The sequence below is a fragment of the Pyxicephalus adspersus genome, chromosome 4 (genome assembly GCF_032062135.1).
Source record: "Pyxicephalus adspersus chromosome 4, UCB_Pads_2.0, whole genome shotgun sequence".
Taxonomy (NCBI): domain Eukaryota; kingdom Metazoa; phylum Chordata; class Amphibia; order Anura; family Pyxicephalidae; genus Pyxicephalus; species Pyxicephalus adspersus.
Window position 1 is genome coordinate 122,256,724 of NC_092861.1, and position 24,353 is coordinate 122,281,076.

The window sequence follows — 24,353 nt, forward strand, 5'->3', positions numbered from 1 at the left end:
AATTTCTTTCCAGAATGAACATTCTAGCTGCTTCTGGGTGATTTGAATATTAGGAATGCTTAGTCAAGGATTTTCTTCTTTTGAGTCACTGCAAGGTGAAATTTTGGGCTCTAGTCACTAAAGTGCTAAAAAGAATCATTATGAATGTTGAAGTTATCACATTACATCTTGCATTGGCAAATTAGAGGAGAAATGATTTGCCGTTATGAGCAAGAGCTTCACTTTTCATAAATCAGCCCCTATAAACTTTAATGATTTCTTAATTCTCTAACAGCAGTCAAATTAAAACTACAAGAATACTAAGGGGTCCAGTCATAAAGCAGTGTTATGGCCTCATCCCAGGCATGCTGCTGGTAAAAAAGAGAACCACTCACATTTAAAAATCAAAATTCAAATTAAAAAAGAAAAGCCAAGTCAAAGGGAACTAATATGTGATCAGCTATATAATGAACTTGCAACATATTGGATCATTTTGATCATTCACAATCATTGAAATATGAGAATTGTTGAACCATTCTTTTTTTAACTACGCTTAATATTTTGGCCAATATTTAATAAAATAATTTATATATGTTGGATAGTACACGTAAGAACAGAACCCAGCAGCATTTCCAGATTTCTCAAACTATCTTGAAGGGATTACTTTTATTTTTTTTTTATTTAAAACGATTTTTGGATTAGGATAGCACATATCCATTAAACGATCTCATGTGCTCTTGTGACCACTGGGCAAGTGAATTCCATTCAAGCCTGTGCTGAATTAAGGAAACTAAAGACAGGGAAATATTCCGTTCTTTTTTATTTCAATTTTACGATTCAGATCTTGGCGTTGCAGTAACATGCGGTAAAACAGGCATTTTACCTCCCGTTACCACAACAAGCAGTAATACTATAATGCCTCACTTTTCTATTAGGGACTGTTTGGATATTGGCGTTGCAGTTACATGCAGTAAAAATGTGTGTGTTTTTCCTCCCGTTACCACAACAAATGGTAATGCATTAATCTGCATTATCACTACATTGCACTTGCAGAAAAACTAATAATGTTCTATTTTTCTTTTATTAAGGTGCAACACCAACCCAAAATGAATAAGCATCCTTAATGAGCCTCAGTGAGCCTTAATATTGGATGTCCTGTATTAATGCATTGGGTGGATTTACTAAAAAATTAGGCAGTTTGCTCAGCAAAATGCATTATTTTTTAAGAGATTATTTACTTAGCTCAGTGAACTTGGCAAAACTTCACTTTGCAAAGAATGCCAAACGTGATTTTTGCCTGCACATGATTGGATGATTGAAGTTGAGCTTCACTAATGCATTTTACTTTACTGTATTCTACCAAACTTAATATTATGGTAAACTAGGTGTGAGATTGCTCATCCGACAACTATAATGGCGTAGAAAACATATATCCCTGATAACAAAGAAGATGAATTTATTACTACTCCTGAAAAGGATTGCTTTTCCTAGTTTAAATCAAAATCCTCCTGTTTTCTGTTTTGCTCAGTGGAATTTTATTAAGCAATAATTCCCTCCTATGGTTATTTGGTAAACAACAGCAGGGTCTACATCTTTTTTTCTGTTTACTTTACACTGCTCAACAGACAAATGTCTACATCCCTTTTTCTGACAAATAGGCTACAATGAAGTGGGGATATAAAACAATGGTTCAATAGTTTTTATATATATTGTTTTGGTTATAATACAATTTCACATATATGTTTTCACTGTACCAAAAAGCTATCAGCTAGTTCAAAAGGGGGGTTGACAATAGTGCAAATTTTCACTCCCAGTTTCTTTTGCTATATGCATGGGTCAGTGAGGAAAAGTTATTTAACAGGCATTTAGTGTTTGCTGAAACGCTCAACCGCGCTTGTAGTGCGGTTGCAGTCCCCTATCACATTTTAAAAGATTATAGATAATCTGCTATCCTTTAGAACACTTTCATCTGCTCAGAAATCCTTGCTAATAGGGCTGAAAAGCAATCCCATTAAAATCTACAGAAGCTTTTCAGCAACTTACCCACCTAAGAAGCTGAATCGACCTTGTGTAAAACTTCTGCTTTACTGTGGTACATCCCTTCTGCAAAAAAACAAACCTACCAGCTTGTTCACAATTTTCTGTTGAGTGTACACTAAGCTGTGCAGCACAATGTATGATCCTTGCAGACCCAGGTACCAGGAAATCACTTACATGTGCATGACTGAGGTTAAATCATTCTGGCCTGGGTATTCAAGATAGCCCAGTGCTGGAACACAGACGAATCCCAGGTTAGGATGTTGGGACCATCGATGAAGCTAGGGGAGGTGAGATTAGTTCTACTTTAGGAGCATTTACTTACTTTCACCATGCTCCTGCCTAATTGTTACTCTAATCTTCATCCTGGCTATTTGAGATTAATGTTTATGTTAGGTAGGATTCTACTTGACAAGCCATAGCACTGGTTGACACTTGCATAGCACTTGACAATAACAGCACATAATGACTGGCCAAGTTCTGAACTATGAAGGCCAATGTTGGTGCCATACGTTTCCATATACATAGTACCACCAAATATATCTCCCTGTTTTGATCAGAGAAGCTAAATACTTTGAAGGGCCCCTAAAGTACTAGATATTGTCAGTTATGGGCAAATGCAGGTTTAAAAGGTGAAGTGCAGTACAAAGAAATCTATCAGTGATTAGCTGAACCACTCGGTAATGTGAAAGAGAAGTCATCTTCCTTGTCACAGATAGATGGGCAGTTATGCTGAGGCCCTACAAGAAGTCACTAGTAAAGGTTGAAATGCTAGCTTTTGAGGTGTACTTACTTTTTCCACGGTACACTATCATATCTGTTTATATTTTTGTTAACCAAACGATTGAAAGGGCATTTTTTGTTATGCAAGTATATCATCTTAATTTGTTTGAATCCCCAATAAATGCTTGCCTTTTAAAAGTAGGGATGAGCGAGAATGCGATTGGCACTCCCGTGAAATTTTCCTCGAATTCCCAATGGTTTCGCAAAATTTCGGCAAACCGATTTTGAGAAACCATTGGAAGATCGAGGAAATTAAAACAGGAGGATTTATAGGGGATTCACAGGATTTCTTGGTAATCCTCCTGTTTGCGATCCCAGGGCACTAGAGGTTAATTAACCTCTAGTGCCCTGGGGATTGCACACTGCTCTCAATGAATGCAGCCACGGCGGCATTCCTTGAGAAGATCCCCAGGCACTAGAGGTTAATTAACCTCTAGTGCCCCAGAATCCCAGTGGATTGTAGCTCTGAGAATCCTGTTTGCGATCCCCTGCACTAGTGGTTCCTTAGCCAATTAGAGTGCACTAGAGATTTTGAATGGGGAATCTTGTAACCCATTTAACCTTTAGTGCCGGGGATCGCACATTGAGCTGATCAATGAATGCAGCTGGCGCTGCATTCAATTATCAGCGCAGCCCACGATCTTTTGAACTTTTTTTCTATATTTTTTTTTTACATTTAAACTCGATCAGCAAATTTACACAGGCCATTCTCGCTTACAATTTTGGTAAGCGCCGACGTTTTATGATCCGCTTTACAAAGTCCACTGTCATCACTAACTGTCCCTCAAAGGGTCTCATAATGTAATGTGTCTACCATTTTCATGTCATTAACCAGTACATGGTCACTTTTTTTCTGTTTTGAAAACAATTAACCTAACTGCATGTTATAGGCATGTGGGAGAAAACCACAGTGCCAAGAGGAAATACACACAAGCACAGGGCGAACATACAAACTCTTTGCAAATAATGTCCTGGCTGGTATTGGAACCTCTGACCTAGCGCTTGCAAAGCCAGAGTGCTAACCACTGAGCCAACTTGACTGCCTTTACATACAATGTCCTACAAACAAGCCCATTTGTCTTCGTGTTTGAAAGATATTTTAAAGTAAAAACATTTTGTGAATTGACAGGACCCTTGATGGCAACTCGCAAGTAGGAAAATAAAAATAAAATTGAAAAGCTTATATTTGCACTTATTTGTCAAACCGATTTGATATATTAGTAGAACTTTTGTTTTTTATTAATATTATTATTCAGTGTGGGGTGGTCTGTCTCTTTTGCTTCATGAAGAGTGGAAAAAAAGATGTGGAAATCACTTTTACTATGTTACTATTATCAAGGTTTAGAATGTTCTTAAAAATATCTATCTATCTATCTATCTATCTATCTATCTATCTATCTATCTATCTTTATTAAAGCTCATGTCCCCTAACTGAAACAGCACTCTGAATTGTCTAAAACTTATGTAAATAAGCAGATTCTTGATCTACTTCCAGAAGAGAACATTCTTTTGGCATTATCCTGCTGATCTTGTTTTCCTATTGCATGTCTGTGCTTATTTTTATCAGGTTTCCAAGTAACTAGGTACTTCACACCTCCTTCTGTGGTGATGAATTTCTATAAGATCTATTAACAAAAATGTTCATTACCAACCGCAGTGATCTTATATTTGAAAGCATATTTGTATTAGTAGTCAAAGTCTAGGACAGCCTTTCTCAGACATTTTTTTTCTCCAAAGAAACTCTTGTAATAAATTTAATTTAGGTCTCTTAATTTATGGAATCCCAGATAATGTACATAATTTGGGGATCAGTGGGAAGAATGCTCCTGCATTGGTGGTCAGTGGGATGAATGCTTTTTCCTTGCAATGGTAGTCAGAATAACACCCTTAAAGACAGCTAAAACAATCATGGCATTGACCCTGGTGCTAAGCAGGCATCATCAAATGGGAGGTCAATAAATCCCATGTCAAAGATTACCTTGCCACCCCTGGAAAAAACCTAAGGTTTCACAGAACCCTCTTTTAAATTTGCTGGTCTAAGATATATCAGTTACATTTTCCTGTGTAATATTCTCTGTACATTGTTATATAAATATTTTTTCTCTTTGGGAAGGCCTATTTTCTAATTCTTAGCCAGGGGAACCCAAATCTACTCATTCTAGTTATTTTAGTTATGATTCATCACAAATATTTAGGACTGTTCTCCCTCCAACTTTAATTTATAATAAAACTATATTCATGAAGTATAAAGCACAGAGTAGAGCAGGATACGGTCCCACCCAGAGGCAATTGACGATCTTGCTTTATTTACCTATAAGGGATTATTAGGAATTTACGTAAACTGGGTGGAACTGCAGCCTCTTGTCTTATCACTTAAGTACTCAAGGCTCAGTCGGTACATCTGAGAATACTTAGCCCATAGATTCACATAGTTAACAATCGATGTTTCTTGAATACTAAATAATGTAACTGAAGGATTAAAAGTTAAAGTTAAATTTCATGCAGATTAATACATAAACGTACGTACTAAACCTAAATATTTATTTAACTCCAATATGCGAAGGGTTTCTCATTTTGCTTCTGATCCAAAAAATACCTGCAAAGCTGGAGAGCTTCAAAACTTCTCTGAAGCATAAACTGCAAAAGCAACATGGTCAGGAGCTTACTCAGCCCCTGGTTGGACAGTTTAAGAGCAGCAGATCACTTTGTTTCTCATCAGAAAACTTCCACTGTCAGACGGAAAATAATATGCAAGGTAGCAGAGCTTGACTTAAAGCAACTTTGCCCCTCATGTCGCTACTTGTCAACGATGTTACAGGGGGCATGGATATCCATGTTGTCAACTATTTGTGGATGCAGTATGTGAGAGGTGGACCTTGTGAGCTACAAATGAAAAAGGATTTAGGTGACTCAAGATCGGTAAAATATATATTTTTGTGTGTCATATTACCGGTATTTTAGACCTGGTTAGGTCTTAGTATCTAGAGAAAACATATTTTTCAACTAGGTAGAAATACATAAATCTACAACTCAAGAACAATATTTTACTTATCAATATATAATCATGGTCAGTGCATTAGTTTTCTTTTTTTTCTGGACACTATCTGCATGGTTCTCCATGTGTTTGTGTGAGTTTCCACACTTTCCTCCCACATTACAAAAAAAACATGCAGTTGGGTTCATTGGCTTCCCACTAAAATTGACCTTGGACAGTAATAATGATATGTGACTATGGTAGGGACATTAGATTGTGACATGACTATGGACTTTGTACAGCGATATGTAACATGTTGGTGCTATAACAATACTGTGTAATAATAATTGAAGGAAGCTCGAGATATATTTATAAAAACACACTTTAAACTGTAGATTTAACTGACCAAAGGGATGTAATGAGAAAAAGAGAAGCAGATTGTTAGGTTTCCATATACTTTTATATCAGCAATAGTAGATTTTATTCATTTTCATAAACTCTTTAAGTCTTTTTTGCAGTCTTTTTTTTATAAATATATTTTAAAGCTTTTTCAAACAATTTCTTCTAAGGTATTAAACACAAAGCTAAAATCGAAAAGTTGAAGGTCTGCTTATGTTTATTTGTGCGTAAGTATCCATTTATTGTGAGCCAGAAATCAGGGGAAAGCTGCACTGTTTTCACATTATCAGATTTAAACCTTGCAATGCTCAGAAGGGAGTGGACAACTGTATCTAAACAGAAGGTCCTTCAGTGTTTAGCATGATGTCAGCAAGAGTGTTATAGCTCCCTTGAGTCAACTATTATTTTTAAAATAAGTCCCACAACATCACGTTGCTCGTAAAACATAATTTAGTGCCGCTGGAGTGGAAGAAAAATGTCATACATCTGTGGGTAATTACAACAGGGTGCACATCATGTTTTCATTAACTCCATAATAAAATCAACTTAAAGTGTGACTCTTGCAACATGCATGTGCGCTGTGTGGTTTCCCTCATGTTTAACACCTTTATCAAATCCACTATTGTAATATAAAACTCACACTTCAGGGCTGGGCTATGATTTCTACCTAATGGGAAATAGTTGCAAGCTTTTAGAGAGTAATCATTTTGAGCTGTGATGTGAATAATTTGTTTCATATATTTTGACTTGTTCGGTGTTCATTTATCTCATTCTGTGTATATATATATATATATATATAGAGAGAGAGAGAGAGAGAGAAAGAGAGAGAGAGAAAGAGAAAGAGATCTGCATATTATTATTTCTCTGTTGAAAACAATCAATATCTTAATAGCTAATTTTCTGCATCGGGAAGGACCAATTGCAGAGCTATGCTCCGTGGCCGTGCGCCAAAAGGAGTCTTTCAAGAAATTCAGTAATTTTGGTCAAAATAGCAGGTTCTACACATAACAGCGTTCAACACATTTTTAAATTGTTCTGGTAAAACATGTGGGAAGCCATTAGCCCAGTGTAAGCTCCAACACCATCCAACACAGAGATTACACAGAATTTGGACACAGGGAAGGTAAATCTGATGATACATCTCCTTCCATCTGAACTTTGATCACTTATTCATATTCCTTAACTGGTGCCTTTCTGTCTCAGCACCTTAAAAGAGTATAATGGAAAAAATGAACCTTAAGGTGCCCCTAACCCATATTTTTTCCTTTTGTCCAATACCATGGTAGACCACCATAGGGGTCAGGGTGATGGGAGGTGAAAGGGGGTTGGTATAACTGTCACATATCCAAAGGAATGCCATTTATCACCGGCCTGGGTCTAAAGGCATGTAAAATGCTACTCACTGTGCAGGGTACACGCAGGTTGCATGACTTACATACATGTAGCACACCCATGTACTGCAATGTGAAGGAAGTTCAGAGCAACATGTCAGCTTAGTGAGTGGAAAAAAGATTTTTTTTAAAACTTGTATTTTGACAAATGTATTTTCTTTCGAACAAAAAAAAAATATATCACAGTTATTTTCTATTAGTTTAAAGTCATGCAAACTGCTAAAGACACAGTTAAATACATTGTAAGGAGACTGGCTCAACTGACCATGGCAGGACCAGGGACAGAAACACTCAGGAACAGTTCACAAAGGTTTGTCCTGTACTTTTATTATTAAGGCAGCAGACAAACACCATTTTCATTGTATTAGGGTTTTGTACAGTGAGTCCAAAAGTAAAAAGTAAAAGTAAGCTCTGGTCAATTTCTAATCAACAGTGGGCCCCATATTGGGTGTCCTAAAACAAGAAGGCAACATCTTTTCAGTGTTCTGTAGCATTCAGCTTTTGCCCTAGACGCATTTTCCCACAGCAGAAAAAGCCAAAATACCCTTTCTTTGTGGGTCTATGGTACAGATGTGGCCATTTGCTTGTCTTTAACATGCCCTTAGGGAACAATTCCTCCTGTTGAGAACAAAGAGGGATTATTCTTTCCACTGCCACCAATGTTGGAGAACTATTCCTTCCATCAACACCAATCGTAGAGATACTAGGCCGTTATATACTGCCACTGTCCACTGATGCCAGGCCATTTTCTGTTCCCTCTGCAGTACAGTAAAGTAGACTTTTCTCTAGAAATGTGGAGGCCCCTGATTTATATCCATGACTTTTATCTTCAAATTTGGAATTCCATGATTATAACAGAGATAAGATAGTAGGAGAAGCTCACCTATTATGCCACCAAGATGAATTTTGGAGGACTAGTGATTCCTGCAATGATTTCCAAATGGTCATCCAAAATTATATATATATCTACTTTCACACTGATGTCATTACTGTACAGGTGCCCATGTGTTTGAAAGAGGTTTTTGAAAATACTAAATTTTTGTAAAGTGAAAGAGTTTTCTTACCTTGACACAAATTCTGTGCATTTAGTTCGTAGCCAGATGGACATTGCATCAGCTGGGGTTGGTTAGGCACCGGTCGCAGTACTTCTGGAGACACTGGCCGCAGTACTTCTGGATGATTATTGGGTCTTTCCACATAGGTTGTCTGACTGCCACTTTGCTGTGGATCAGAAGGTTGTGGACGTGCAGGTTCTTCCTGTCCGTTATTTACCAATATCTGGGCAGTCCTTGGTAGACAAAGGTATCCTCCATAATGGTTGACACATTTCATTCCTCCCTTACAAGGTTCTAGCATTATTCCACATTCATCAATATCTGCAATGAGGAACAGCATTAGTAGTTAGAAATTGAAGCTGGCTTTAAAATGTATGTTTCTTTTTTTAAAACTCCAAAGGGATCTTTAAAAACCAGAAACTCCTCTAAGGAAACTTGAATTGCAAACTCTATTGTCAAAAATTGGCTTTCCTCCTTGTTCCCCCAACCTGTGACTTCCTAATGTCCACTAAATACATTGGGTTGCCTCCTTGGCTAATAGGAAGACACATGTTTCAGCAACATATTAACCATGGGGGATGTAGCACACACTTACCTATGTGCTTGAGTTTTATGACAATATGGGGGCTGTAACAATAAACCAAGTAAATGAACATGTACATAGAGATATCCTAAATGGTAACATGAGCCCACAGCTTTATGTTAAAGGAGACCCGTGGGCCTGAAAATCAATTTAGTTTTAAATAAGTAAAGTTAAAAGCTTGCATTGCCCTGTATGCATTTTTTTCTGGCTATGTCACCCATATATATAATGGCTGGAAGTAGGTAGCTTGTCTTTAATAACTTTGTGCTTCTGTGGTTTCAGACTTTTGCAGTTCCCAATAAGCAAAAGAAACAGCTAATTCACCATCCTGACAATATATAAAGCAACTGGTAATTTTTATCTTGACTGTAGTTCTTCAAAGACAAAAAACTTTTTGTATCTTCACATAAGAACATGGTTGTGCATATTGATGAAAATATGAAGAAAGGGTCATTGTAAACTTTGTACCATATACCATGCAAGAAATGTATGTATACCACCATTGGTATGGATCCCACAGATCTACTGTAATATATCACACATGCTTATATAGTTGTAGCAGAAATCGTACCTTTGCATTGCTGACGTATTGGGTCCCACTCATATCCATCAGTGCATTGCTACAAGGAAACATAGAATTGATTTATTTATTGTAATTTTTTGTAGACATTGCTCCTGCCGTATTAATTGAAGTGGAGATGCAGGGAAACCACTAAATACTTCATTTCAATATGCAAACTGATTTACCTGTCAATTGATTTGTAATTCTATTTGGTTAATTCTGTGATTTTGTATTTAGCCTTGTGTCTGTATTTCACTGTCCACAAATTATCCTATGATGTAAGCTGTGTGTATCCAAGCAGTTGTTCTTGTAATTCATTATAATGCACAATCCAGGTGCAGTGTTATCAATTCTTTGTTGTACAAAGATTTACTTTATACAGTTTTTAAGATTATTTTCTAAGCTTCCATTTTTTAAATGTGATGCACCCACTTGGAATGGTTTATTCTTGTATTGTTTTCTTGTTGAAAACTAATATCCAAGGTATCTGGCACACAGATGTTTCTCACTGCTCTGTTTAAAGGTTCATTGCACTTAAGGGAGTAAAATAAAGTTCACTAGATCAGCTGTTTTACTGCTCTGTATTGAATTTTATATTTTCTCATATTGTGATTTGCAAGCAGTTTCATTACAAATATATGATGTGTAAAAATCAGCATTTGGGGGAGTTCCTAATTGAACTTAAAGGAGGATAACATACTGTATGGGGAATACTACATGCAGCATGCAGTATACATTCATATTAACCTGTATCTATTTAGGATATACAGTAGATTAGAAGTATGTAAAGGCTCTAGCAGTCTATTTGTATAACAATCAATGCTTCTCTATTTTAACTTTGTGACCTAAGCCTTCTGTGGTATAACACAAATTAAAGTGCTCCTATCTAGGGCAAAGGTGAATTTGCCTCCTGCCATCCAGTATTTCAATGCTTTGTGCCTGAGTGGCTGAAATCACTCAAATCTTATCAGATAAGGGTGGGACCAGGGGTGTAGTGGGGTGGGCACAGGAATGGGCATGTGTGCCCACTCTTATTTTGCAAGGAATTCTTTGGTGGTTTGCGGCTCTGGCTGGTACACCTCCTCGTGGGGTCAGGGGAAGGATCCCACTAGGGAGGGGGCGCACCGATCAGAGCCACGGACCATGTCTCCCGTATGAAATTGCAGGCTCAGGGTGGTGGGAAGGTTGTCTCTCTGAACACAACTCGCCCGATCTATCTACTATTGGGCAGGTTCTGGTATCATGAAATCACTCTTGGGTAAATTTTCGTCCCCTTTGAGTAAAACAAAGGCACGAGTGTAGTGGGGCCGGCACGTTTACTGTGCCTCCTCTTCTTTTTTTACGACTACATCCCTGGGTGGGACATTGCCATATGAAAGTGTAGAGTTTTTGCAGTCAGTATTTGCATAGGAGAGTGTAAATGTAGTCGATTAAGGCAATGATTACTAAAGGTGAGGCTGAAAGGTGCCTGTTAGGGTCCATTGTGTAGTTATGTAACTGGTATACTTAAATTATGGACCTGTTTGTCAAACATTTACCAGGTGACCCTATCGCTTTATCAATTTATCTCGAATATAATTTTAAGTGTGTTTATTTATTGACTGTAGTCCCTGGTAGTATTATATTTTTCCAGTAAAACCAGCTATATAATGCCAATAAGGCTGCACAGCCATTTTTCTGAGCCATGCCCATGGTGCCATTTAATCCTCTTGAGAGGTCATGCTATGGTTGAGAATAAACTCACCAAGGAATTAATTAGAGATCTGGCATCACTGAATTATAACTGGATTGGAGTCAATAGGATAAAAATAATATAAAAGTATAAATATTCCTCTCTGTGCCCCTGTTTGACCAGGAGAAAGGCTGCAAAATTTAAGCTAATCTACTACAGACAAGCGAGTAATCAATAAAAATGCAGATGTTTCACACTTTTACTATAAGTTTTCATGGGTTAACTTTTATGGAATTATTTATGGAACTTTGAATTCCTGAATAAGTGCAATTTTTTTTTTATAATAGTTATTAATATATTGATTATTTTGTGAAAAATACTAAAAATTGCAAATTATACATACATTTATTTTAAACATTTAGATTCCCAATACAATGAATCTGAAGTCACATGTTTTAAATTTACTCCATATGGTATCTGAACAGAATATTTATGGCAAGGATGTGACCATAATGGAGCCAATCAAAGCTCTTTATTGAATGATTACTAGTTTTAGGAAATTATACAAGGTTACCCCTTTCATTGTATATAATAAATGTTTAGGGCTAACTAATTTTCCTGATACGGTCTTACTGAATGTTGAAAAGTATATAAACTAGCTGAGTCAGCCTGTTTGTCATTACTCTAGAGTTATTTCTGCTTCTCATTACTCATCCCTCTTATGGGATAGAAGGGTGAGGTCTGACGAGAGACCAATTTAAGGAAGATTTATAAGATCATTCTACAATATGTAACAGAACTACGAATAACCTAGTGACAAAAGTCCACTCCACCCCATCTCCAATAACTTTTTATCAATTGCATAATATCAAATTAATTTTAATATAATTTTTAAAGGTCATTCATACATTTGATATGTAAGCAGGAGTTAGGCCATTATGATTGCATTCAGAAAGAGTCCTGATAATTTTTTGCAGTCACTGACATTAATGACAACCAAAAATTCAACAGGAAGACAAGGTTCACTGATAATACCTTTGACAGGTAGACCCAGAAACTCTGATATTACCATGGACCAGCTAATCTCAACCAGGGTTCTGTGGAACCCTAAGATTCCTTAAAAGGTCGCTGGGGGTTACTTGAGCTTTTTGCTGATTTACCTCCCATGTAACGGTGACCTCATAGATTCGTAGCCAATCCTACTTGGCAGAGTCAGTACCATGACACCAAAACTAATTTTAGCTGCATGTAAGGGAGACATTCTTTCCATTGACCACCAATGTAGGGTGCATTTATTCCACTGATCTTCTATGATTTTAGTAGAAGTTCTAAAAACTATTTCAGCATCAAAAAAGTAGACTATGCCTTTTAAATGTCAGGTTTTCTAAAGCAGACATCCCACCACAAATGGCATGACTACAATCTATACGGCCTCTACTCCTTCCTTCAAATCTAAAAAGGCTAACTAGATCCTGAAAAACAAAAAACATTAGAAGAAAAAAAAAAGCAATTGATGGTGTGTCACACCTAGTAACACAGTGGAAGAGCACAATTTCACATGGTTTAGGATCTTCTGCTTTTCTAGGAACCTCTGGTGTGTGATGTCACCTTTGCCTAGGCAAGGGCAGATGAGGTTTGCAGTAAGTATTCACTTCATAATAAAAGCTCCATATACTGTCCTTTAAAAGTAATACCTACATATGTGATACATAAAAGCATATAATTCCCTCCTGATTTTGCACAGCTGTTTGCCAACTCTTCTCTGAAGGCTTTAAAGCATCACCTTCAGATGGCTCTTATATTATATCCTTTTACTTTATTTAACAGCTTTTCAATAAAATGATACCCTGTTAGAACATATCTTGTTATATATTGGCACAGTTAGAGAAAAAGCAATTTAGGTCTATGATTAAAATGATTTAATAACTAACTCTTGGCAGAGCTCTCCTATAAACTTATACTGCAGCCTATATATCCAAGTGTTATCTATACTGATTTGGTTAAACTTGCATTGACTCGTCCATATGTTAAATATATTCTCATTGGCACATACTTTTCTTCAATGAGGTCTTCAATCACCTTCTGTCTGTAGGTCACTGCCACTAATAATGTATAGCATTTTAATATAGGGTGTCACAATACATCTAAGCATTAAGCTTATAATAATGTCATGTGCAAATTCTATTTCAGAAACCTATTTTTCTAAGCAATCATCATTCATCAAAATAAAGATAATGAAGATGGATGAATAATAAGAAGGGGGTGATAACTGACAAATAATGGATACAAAAGAGAAGAGGCAAAGTTTAAAAAGCAATTTACAAAGGATGATGGATGACTGACGATAGTTGAATATTGCATGAGTGATAAGCGGAGGTAAGCATAGATAAACTGTAGACTAAACAGTAACTTTATGTGGTCTATTAATAAGTCTTTTAGACCAAGATTTACCCATCTTTTCATGTTTTTACTCTTTTACTCATTATATGTATATTTCTCTTTACTTCCTGACTTACAATACAGCAGGATTAAAAAAAATAAGAGCATTTCTCCCAAATGAATTACATTTTTTTCAGAGAGATGTCCACAATACAGGTGTTCCATTTAAAGGATTTCCCCATTGCTGTGGTGACAACTTATATTGTTGGATTTACTCTCACTTTCTTTCTTAGTGACAATGGTCATTCGAATAAAGTAGGAAATGAGGCCAATTCTGCATCAATGAAACATGCAACAATAAAAAGCTGGGAGAGGTCCCAGGGTTTCTTTATTTATTGTAATAGAGATTTCCCCTCACATCTTGAGTTCAAGCTTTTACCAGAAATGAAGTGAAGGAAACTCTCCAACTGAGCCTCCAACTGCAGTAAAACTCTGATCCCTCTGTGCGCTATTAAAAAAATAAATAAAACAACGCTTGGAACTATTTATACACTTAAAACTAGTCACTGATGCTAGCCAAGCTTTTGGGTTATCTATAAGCACCTATGTGACAAATAGACCCTCCCACCACGAAGTCCAAATTATTGCTGGATGAATATGTATTGGAGTTTAAAAGCATTTCTGGGCAATTATTATTATCCAGTGTTTATATAGTGTCAACATATTACGCAGTGCTTTACAAAGTACATAATCATTTCATTAGCTGACCTTCAGGGGGCTCACAATCTAATGCCCCTACCATAATTATTTGTCATTACCACCATCTAAGGTCAATTTGGGGGAAGCCAATTAACCTAAATGCATGTTTAGGGAGGAAACCCACGCAAACACAGGAAAAACCTACAAACGCCATGCAGTTAGTGTCCTGGCCGAGATTTGATCCTGAGACCTAGTGCAATGTGTTTTGCTTTTTGCATGAATACTTTAGAAATGAGCTAAGCTTCTGTGTGGGGAAAATCAGTGCTCCCTTACTGGATTATAGTTACACAAAACCCTATTTAATGAACTGAGGGACTTTCATAGTCATTTTTATTGATCCATAAATTCCTCAGTAGGGCACCTATAACTTGCCATGTGTTCTACACTTGGTATAACACTTTTATTGCACTTTTGTTTTCCCTGCAAGGCATTTTATCACTGAACAGAATGATGAAGTGTGCAGGTTTTTTTTACTAAGGTAGAGTCCTCACCTAGTTCTTGGTGGACTGTCTTTGCCTGATCTCTAAGGATCAGAGTCTTGTCTGGGGCCCTTCCTCAGAAAACCATGGAAGAACACTTTTTTATCTTAGTGTGTATGTACTTTCACTTTTTTATTTGGTTCAGCAAGGTTTTTGTTTACTTGGTACGCATTGTGGACTTCATCACCAATCTTAAAAAAATTAGTGCCTTTACATGCATTTACATGCAAGTGATTTTATTCACCAAAAATAAAATATCTTAATTTCAAATGCATTATTTACTCCAAATGTATTATTTATATTCCATATATTCCATGTAATTTTCAGATCAGTCTACTTTAAATCGATAAAAGTTAACCAATTTTAAAGAAGAATACACACTAGTATGTTCAATCAATTTCTTACCGTATAGGTGATAGTCTCATCTGTGTCCTGTGTTGATATTGATTGGATCAAGGTAGCAAAAAACAGAATACCCAGCATGCTGAAATTAGAAGAGGAACAAGTTGTATTTTTCTCTGTACAAATAATTAGATTAGAAGGTTAGGCAGCAAATTTCAGCTACACACATTTATAGAGAGCTACCTTCCATCTTACCTGATCTCAGATTTATATTTCTATTAAAAAATGTCAATACATAATACAGATGAGCTTCAAGTAAAAGGAACATTTGCTAGTTAATTTAGTTAAGTATTCCATTTAAAAAAGATAAATGCATTTGTAAATACAACTAGCGTAAGTAACAGTATTTGTCTTGAAATCTTGGTACCATCTTTTGGTACCCCTTGGAGAGGATGCCATTTGGAGCCAATAAGTGTCCTAATACAAAACCTGCTGGCAGCAAGAGGAAACAGAGGGATGACCTGTACATTTCCCACTGCTCCTGGAATGTCTGATCACAAGCTGGAATGGCGGTTACTTACCCATGCTTAACGCCAACAGAGAAAAGCCAAGTCATCAGGTTGCCCGTACTGTTTGACAAAACTATAAAATTCAGGACTAGTTAAAAAGTAATACAAATCCCTGTAGCATGTAAAATATATGCATTTCAATTGTGCGTTTTGCTAACTGCCTAAAGTTAAGCTATAAACTAGAATATACAGAAACCTACAATATTATCAAAACACAAGTGATGAAATGAATTGGAATATGCACGTAATGTCACACTATCTTTCATGAGAAAACTCAGTAGCAGAATGTTCTACTCCCTTCCTGTGTATTAAATGCCAGATAACAATTACAGCTAAGGGAAATCAGACTCATGCCATTGATTTCAAACAATACAAAAGTGTCAGAACTTCTACATAGTGATATATATGTTGGTATCAAAGTTAAAATGTTATGGAAAAAAACAAACAAACCAAGAAACATTTTTATTGTTAACTTTTTTTTTCATAAATCTGTTCCTTGCTGTACCATACCCCATGTCTGCTGTCTATCATCATCAAATAGTTTTACAATAATGGACAAAGTACTCATATGTGAAAGTTTTACTGATTACTCAATTCATACTAAAAACCCACATTCTTCTGCCTTTGGCTTGAATGGGGCACCCACAGTAATGATCTTCTGAGTTTTATCCGGATAATAGCAGTTGAACAGGATGGATTCCAGATTCCTTTTTCACCCCTCCCCATACACATATTCACAAAATTTAGCCCTAAGCAACTGTCTGTGTTTGGGAAGCAAAGATCGTTGGAAGAAGCATCTGAAGCACTGACGGTCTGTCATTCTCCAGTGTCTGACCAAAGTAAAAGCAACCTTGTAAATTGTTCTTGTAGGGCAAAGCAACAGGTTGCTTCACTTATCAGAAATATGTATTTGTCTTTTCTTTACTTCCCTATCATTCTGTTCAGCTGTTGGAAGTTAAGGAATTGCTGGTACCTCTGGTTTTGTTTTTCACACGACTACCTGTTTTTATGTCATGTGATAGCTGGCGATGGGTGCTGTCACATAGGGGCAGCAAAAAGTGATCTTAGAGCAACATGGAGCATACACATCGTTTGACCTCTTTCATTCTGATGGCTCGATAGAGAAGTAAAGGATTTAAATTAACGTATGTGCTACTGGAGAGAAAGGTAATAAATTGGCTGCCTTTGGTGGAAAAAACATTCTTGAATGATCAAAAGTCTCCTAAGTATAATAATTCTCAGTTCTGGCAGAATATTGGTACAATAATGTTCTTAGCTAAGGCACATAGCCTATGTGTCCTCTGCATCATATATAACTTCTATGGCAATGGCCATAGAGATATTTAACATGCGTTAAGTACTGAAGCCAAAATGGTAGCAGAGATATTTGCTATGATATAAGTGATATAAGTGCAATGATATAATCACTAATATATGAGATATTAATAACATTTTTAAATTACAATTACGCTTACCAATAATAGCTTCTGTGAAAAACGTTATAAAAAGTTGTACTGGGAAGACATAAGTACCATTTTTAGCTCTCCTTTTGAAAATGTTTTTGTTGCTTGGCCATGATTTAGATCTTAAATTTTGGATCTTCAACACTTAGTAAGTCGCTGATCCAGAACAAGTTTTCTAATAAATGGTATATACAGAGGAGTGGAAACTCCCTATTTTGCACATTGGAATGTTTAGGTGGAACTTGCTTTAAAAATCTACTCAAATTTAGTAGGGTGTAGTTAGGGTAGTTTAACTAAAGTAGTTTAGTGTTCTTTGAATTTTGTTTTTTTTATTTTCTATGTATTTGATTATGTATTATTATCTCTTTAAATGGGCTTTTTGGGTTGGGTTCAGGATAATATAAAGGACATCTATAACCAGTTAGTTTTTCAAACTTGAAAAAAATAATACATCAAACAATAATGTTAATGAAGAGCTTGTCTGGGTTGGACAATATTTTATGTACAGTTGAAAAGAACTTCTATAACCAAAAATAAACCTTTGGAAATCTCTTTAAGGACACCTTCCACACTGACCCCTATAGTTGCATTGCAGCATCTTTTGTATTTATTTCAATAAATATGTTTAAAATAAGTGAGGCCCAACTAACTAACTAATCTGTAGTAGCTTGGAAAAAAAGAAGACAAAGCACAGTCTGGGAACTAGTATACTATGGAAAGAAGGTAATACAGTAAACCTAACATAAAAGCATTTTTTGCATTTACAAGCCAACTCTGTGCCAGTGATTGGATCCTCTGAAAAATAACACTTTTATTCATATGGTATCTATACATTTTATAATTACCCTCGAAATGTAACCATGTAGAATAAAGTGTTATTTGAAGGATTTTGAAAAGTAAAGAGCTAGTATTGTCACATAACACATTTTAAAACATGATACTGCACTGTACAAAAACTGCTTGTTAAAAAAGCAAAAAAAATGAAAGACAGGTGTTTCTTGTGGAATGTAAAACAAAAGTAAATACTGTGAGGATAGCAAAAAAACAAGGATTTGTGTGGATTCCATTTAAAAGCTCTAGCTTTACCATTATTTCCTCATTTTTACATGATTTGGCTGGGAATATTTATTATATTACAGGAACTTTTACCATAGACTCCATCCCATCATTCTTGTCCGTCTTTTAGTTGAAATGTTTAGGACTGATTTGTGGGCACATCACACTGGTGATCAGATTCTGGGGGAAACCTAATCATTTTGGTTTTGTTGCCACTCGGTAGCTTGACATGGACCTTAGGTCACAATTGGTTTGATACTACATCTGATGACCTAATCCAATGCTAGGGCAGTGAACAGGGCAGCAGTGGGGCTGATCTTTTTCTATTTCAATAGAAGGCAGAAAGGTGGTAAACCGTAACGTCAGCTTTGAGGAAAAGCAGTTAATAAAAAAAAAAAAAAACAACTCTTTTGGCTTCAATACACACTTCCTCTGTGGGTCTCATCCCCAAAGAATTACACACTCATTGGTTGTCATGTGGTCCCCCTCTCACTTTAAATGACACCCAGTAACAGTAAAAATACCTTCACTGAAACTAGGGCATCAAGGTTTAAGCTTCCCCTACCACTATTGCCTTTCAAAGACTTACAGGGGCCTTCCTATGGCCAATTAGTAGCTTGTCTCCTAATAGCCCTTGGCCATTTAGCTGGCTCAGGTGCATTGCTTAGTGTTGGAGCAACACATCTCCAGACTACTGACGAGCCCCCTAGCTCTGCTGAGCATTTCCTATTCAGCTGCTGCCTGATTGAGTATTACCCAGTCCAGCTCCTGTGCTAACCCTGTGTTGCCCAGTCTGTTGTTTCTGTTCCCTTGTACTGTTCCAGTATTTCCTTTGCTATCGGTCACTCTCGTGTCACGTTTGTGTAACTTTGGTTACCTCTGTGTCACAAGCGTCTATTTTCTGGATTTGTGGTACTTGACCCCTGGCTTTGTTCCTGACCTCTATTTTTCCTGCCTCTGTCTTTCTTTGCCTATTCTCTAGACTGTTGATTCGGTACTACACATTGTTCTGCCCACTCTGGTGTGCCCAAGGACTGGGACCTGGTAACAGCCTGCAGTGTAAAACTCTCACCTCTAGAGGCTCTGGAGAAGACCAGGCTGTTGCTTAAATTCTGCATCTTCTGCGCTTCTTAGTGCCCACACTACCATTGAGCAACTCATAGTGCCCCCTACTGGTTCTTCCTCTCAAAGCATGACACTATCCCTGTCTTGGGGACAAAAACAAAAGGTATATCTCTCCCCTCCCAGTGGGACCACACAGTGGACCTAGAAAAACTTATTTCCTTTCTTTAAAATGTATGATTTTTTGGGTTACTCCTTATATTATTAAATATAATATTAATATTGGTTTATACCAATACATTTCATAATTCTAGTTTATTTGTTCATTTTACAGTTCTTTCTTTTTTTTCTGTACAGCTAATGAAAAAAGATAAACAATGAGAGTGCAACTGTTATGAAATAAAAATAGTTTTTCCCCTCATAATATTTTTTAGCTTTATTTGTTGTCAAGGAGTAAAATCTGTCAGTAAATCAAAGAAAGAAGAGTCCCAAGTGATAATCACATTGTTGACATTTAAACATCAAAGATCGGTCATCCTGACAGTCGAGTTGATTTAATTTCCCTCGCTATGTGATGTTTCGGCTTGTTGGCAATATCAATTGCATAACTCAAGAGTCTGTTACACACAGAACACAGGAGAAACGTGTAATCAAAGCCACATGGTTAGTTTTCCTGAGTGAGCTGTACTGCAAGGTGTACATTACAGTGATTTCAGTTCTAAACATAATTCAAAGTAACATAACACATTAACACCCCAATACAGCCATATTTACTAAACATACACAAAGTTTATTTTGGGTACTAAATACAGAAACACTTCATACAATATTCCATCAGAAAGAAATAAAAATCTCTATGTAGAAAAAAAATCTTCTGCCACATAATCATGGCAGACCATTAAAGTGAAGATGTGTGCCAAAATAAGGTTTAAATACTCTAAAATCACAATGAGAGGCGTAATAAAGGTAAACATGGGGCCAGACTTTAGACATTCATATATTGGTGTTTACATATTCTTAAGCTATACTTGAGCTTTAAATCAAGCCCTTACTGACCTCTGTGGCTGCAGGCACTTTGGAAATATTCATCCTTAAAGTTCACAGCAGCACTGAAGTCACGTAAGTTATGTGAAGATCAGCTCCCCAATGTTTCGTCTCCCAGAGCTCCTGCTCTATAGGCTAGATTATCTGAATCTGCTGCTTCTAGCTTGTAATGGAAATTTGCCAAGTGGCAATTTTTCAAAGGGCAAACACATTTGCCAAAAAAGTGGTAAGCATTCTCCATGCAAGTCCACAAAACATCTACCCACTAATCAAAAGTTGTGATCAGTGGCAACAAAGGTGATCACTTTTCTCTATTCAAATAGAGCTAATGGGCACAAAGTTCTGTTCTTTTTAGAACCTTCATGCAGCAAATCAGGGCAGTCCACTACTCAACTGCTTCCCTAGACATGAATGGGACCACTTTTAAACACTTTTACAAACATTTGCAAGTGGTTGAAACTTCAGCAGTTTGGAGAACAACAAGGAAGAAGATAACCCATGACACACTGCGACCAATGCAAGCCAAATGTGAAACCCAACCACATATAGCAACTGTTTGCTGTGAAAACCACTAGTGAATATGCCTGGTGCCTACAACTTAAAAGTGAGAATCAGAGAGCAGTTTACTATGTGTTTGGCAACCACCCATCTGAACTCTCCGTCTTCTGGATATCACTAAATCCTTTAAGAGAGGTTTGAATTAGAGAAATCATTAGTGCTGCACTTATTACATCTCTATGTGAATGGCAGCAAGGAGGCTGTTCCAGCATCACATGAAGCAAAGTTCCAGGAGAACCAAACTACTAACAAATGGGTTTTTGATATTGAAATATTAAGCGGGTACTAAGATACTTTGCCTTTTTTATTGATCTGTTCTACAATAACCTCTAAAAAACTGTGTGATAAGGCTGCAGAGGATTCACTTTGCTCAATGAACTTGGGTGATTCAGCAAACATGGAATGGATTTCTTAAAAGTAATTTGCTATTTGTTAACAAATGTATTCAATACTGGACCAAATTTATTCCAGGTTTGCTGGATCATCCAGCTTCACTGATGAAAGTGTATCCTCTCCAGTTTTGAGAGCAGTCTTTGGAGAGTTTGTACCTGTCTGTCATTTACAACCTCTATTTAATGTACAGTGCTGCGGAATATATTGGAGTAATTTCAGGTAAAAAGGACAAAACAGAAGTTCTTCTTTTTGTGTCTGTATGAGAACAGAAGAGATTCTATCATGCAAGATGTCCTTTCTACTCTTGTTCTTGTAAAAACTGTATAAGTTTAGATTTCCACCCTCATTTTCAGGAGAGGAAGAGATGATGATTCAACTCAGCGGGGACACTAATACAAATTTTTTATCATTCTACCAAGATCTATAGCAAAACATTATGGTAGGTGTTTTATGAATAGCTACTGTTGGATTACAGCACTTTATACATTCTCTTCAAGCTTTTAACATACTAAAATGTTACATAGTAATCATATAGTGTATTTACATACATAAGTAATGAGTAATACATGTTTTACATATGTGTTCATTTACCAGCCAGATAATGAAGAACAATAAAATAATACTTTCATTCTACCTTATAGACTACATTGACTTGACTTGCTATAATATGTCTAGTTCAATGCTACCTTCTGTAATCTAGCATGGGAGCTCTTCAACCTTGTACTAGTTTGCAGGTTCATATATGTGCTTGTTTGACATAACACTTCCACTTGTTAGGTCTAGTTATACAAATAAAACACTTGAATATTTGACACTTAGATGCAAAGTGTAGTAGATAGTGCAGTAGTTAGGTAAATGCTGGAATACAAATCAGATTGCTGATTATGATTGTGTGCCTCTGTTACATTAGAAGTTACGGTAAGAATGAAGTAATGAGTTCATGTTAAATTTTAGGAAAATGATTATGGTATGACCAATTGTTAGAAGGTGAGGTGTTAAAGCATCATCCTATATTGCTTTGTTATGTATTAGGGTTTGGTGAGGGTAAAAGTATATCTTAAGCCAAAACTTTTTATTTTTTGGCTACAATAGGGAATAGCTGGAGCCCCCTGACCTTTTTATTCCTGTTGTGTTCTTGATGGGAAGATTTGCTATCTTTATTTGTCCTGATAATCAGAAAGTGATATCCCAAATACAACAGTTGTTCCCAGAAAAAGAATAGAAGTAAACTATTCTAATGGGAGCACTGATTTTGGAGTTTCCTATCATATTAGAGAAACTTTCCTAACTTCCTGTGGTGTCTATAGGACAGAATATAAAAGGAAATTTCTTCAATGGAACACAGATAGATTTAAGAAAACAAACAAGTTTTAACCATTACAACTCTTTCCATATTTGGCTTAGATGTAATTAGATGATAAAAAAAAATTGGCAAGTTTAAAAATGTATTCAATTGAGCCACATGCTAGCTATACTCAAGGCAACCTTTAGCCACTTAAATCAAAAACTTGCAGAACAAATTCAAGCCATCCTTTTGTACAGTTTTTGTAGTAAAAACTGACTCATAAATATTGCCAACGTGATTGCAATCTCTAAAATGTTAAACGTTTTGATCAAAATTTAAAAACTTTTGTTATTCTTTACTGCACTTATATGATACTCATCAATTTTCTAATTAATTATTTATTACATTTTAAAAGGCATATTATGATCATATTATGTCATATTATGTGAGCGATCTCTTCTATGAATATATTAAATGCATATAACATTTAAACATGTATTAGCCTTTACCCCCACATATAAAATCAGTTGTACATTGATTGTCAGCTTCTTGGCTCACCCCTTCATGACCTTCCCGAGTCAGTAATACAACCTGGAGATGGGTTTTTTATCCTTGCACGAATATGAAGAATCCCTGTATACTGTTTTATAACATTTGTATGGCTACAATTGAATTCTGACAACATGAATAAAACATCAACAGCATGCAACGCAATAATGAACAGCTGAACTTGCACTGTACTGTAAAAAATATATCACACAGCTAACAAACAATTAAAAGCAACTTTGCTTGTTTTGCCAAATGTACAAGTTCCCAAAGTAACAAATTGACATATTGTAAAATGAAGCTGGCAGAGAACAACATAAACAGTGCATTCTCTTACTTTCAAACAGGTCAGCTTATGTTCCAGTTGGAAATAAATGGGGCTTCCCTTGCAGGTGAGGCAAGACAGGTAGACAGGCGTACAATCAAGGTATGCAGTTTTCGGAACTAGGAGCAACAACTGAGACAATGTGGGAGCTGAGGAAGCAGATCAACGCTCAGTTGCTTAAGGCATGTGGATACTGTGTTGAAAGGAGGTATTCATTTCAGCTGCACTGCTGGGACACTCCTCTTTCTCTCTCTCATACATATCCTCCCATTATTGAAGCATATGTGATGTGTTAACTGACCTTGCCAGCTCACATGCGAACCACAACTTCCAATGAAAACAGTATGACCCACGTTTATGTGAAAATGTGTATATTTTTATTATTTGGCGTTAAATGTGCCGCAGAACGTAGCCCCCTTTTTTATTACCCTTAGTCATGAGCCACATATCGAGCGTTTTATTGGCCTTTATTTCCAAAGCTGTTTGCGCGAATTTGGCTGCCAAACATACAGAAGTTAGGCTCTGTTAGTTGTGATTATGACTAATAAGTTTTCTGAAGTGTGAGGTTATGTACACATGGCAGACCATGCTGTTTGTGGTATAGGGTGTCATGGGATAAAAAGCAGGATTAACGAAACCTGTGCCAAGACGAATATGG

The 24,353-nt window shown here is 36.5% G+C and overlaps 1 protein-coding gene across 1 annotated transcript in view; it reads right to left on the reverse strand.

The window, feature by feature from the left end:
* The window catches only part of EFEMP1 (EGF containing fibulin extracellular matrix protein 1), a 48,783-nt gene extending 24,891 nt beyond the window's left edge, over nucleotides 1–23,892 (reverse strand). Inside the window, exons 1-4 of the mRNA XM_072409506.1 lie at nucleotides 23,708–23,892; nucleotides 15,458–15,536; nucleotides 9,773–9,821; nucleotides 8,628–8,939 (exon numbers count right to left, since the gene is read on the reverse strand). Coding sequence (XP_072265607.1) covers nucleotides 8,628–8,939; nucleotides 9,773–9,821; nucleotides 15,458–15,535 — 439 coding nt within the window. The 5' untranslated portion in view covers nucleotide 15,536; nucleotides 23,708–23,892. The remainder of the gene's footprint in view (nucleotides 1–8,627; nucleotides 8,940–9,772; nucleotides 9,822–15,457; nucleotides 15,537–23,707) is intronic.
* Between the last annotated feature and the right edge of the window lie 461 nt (nucleotides 23,893–24,353).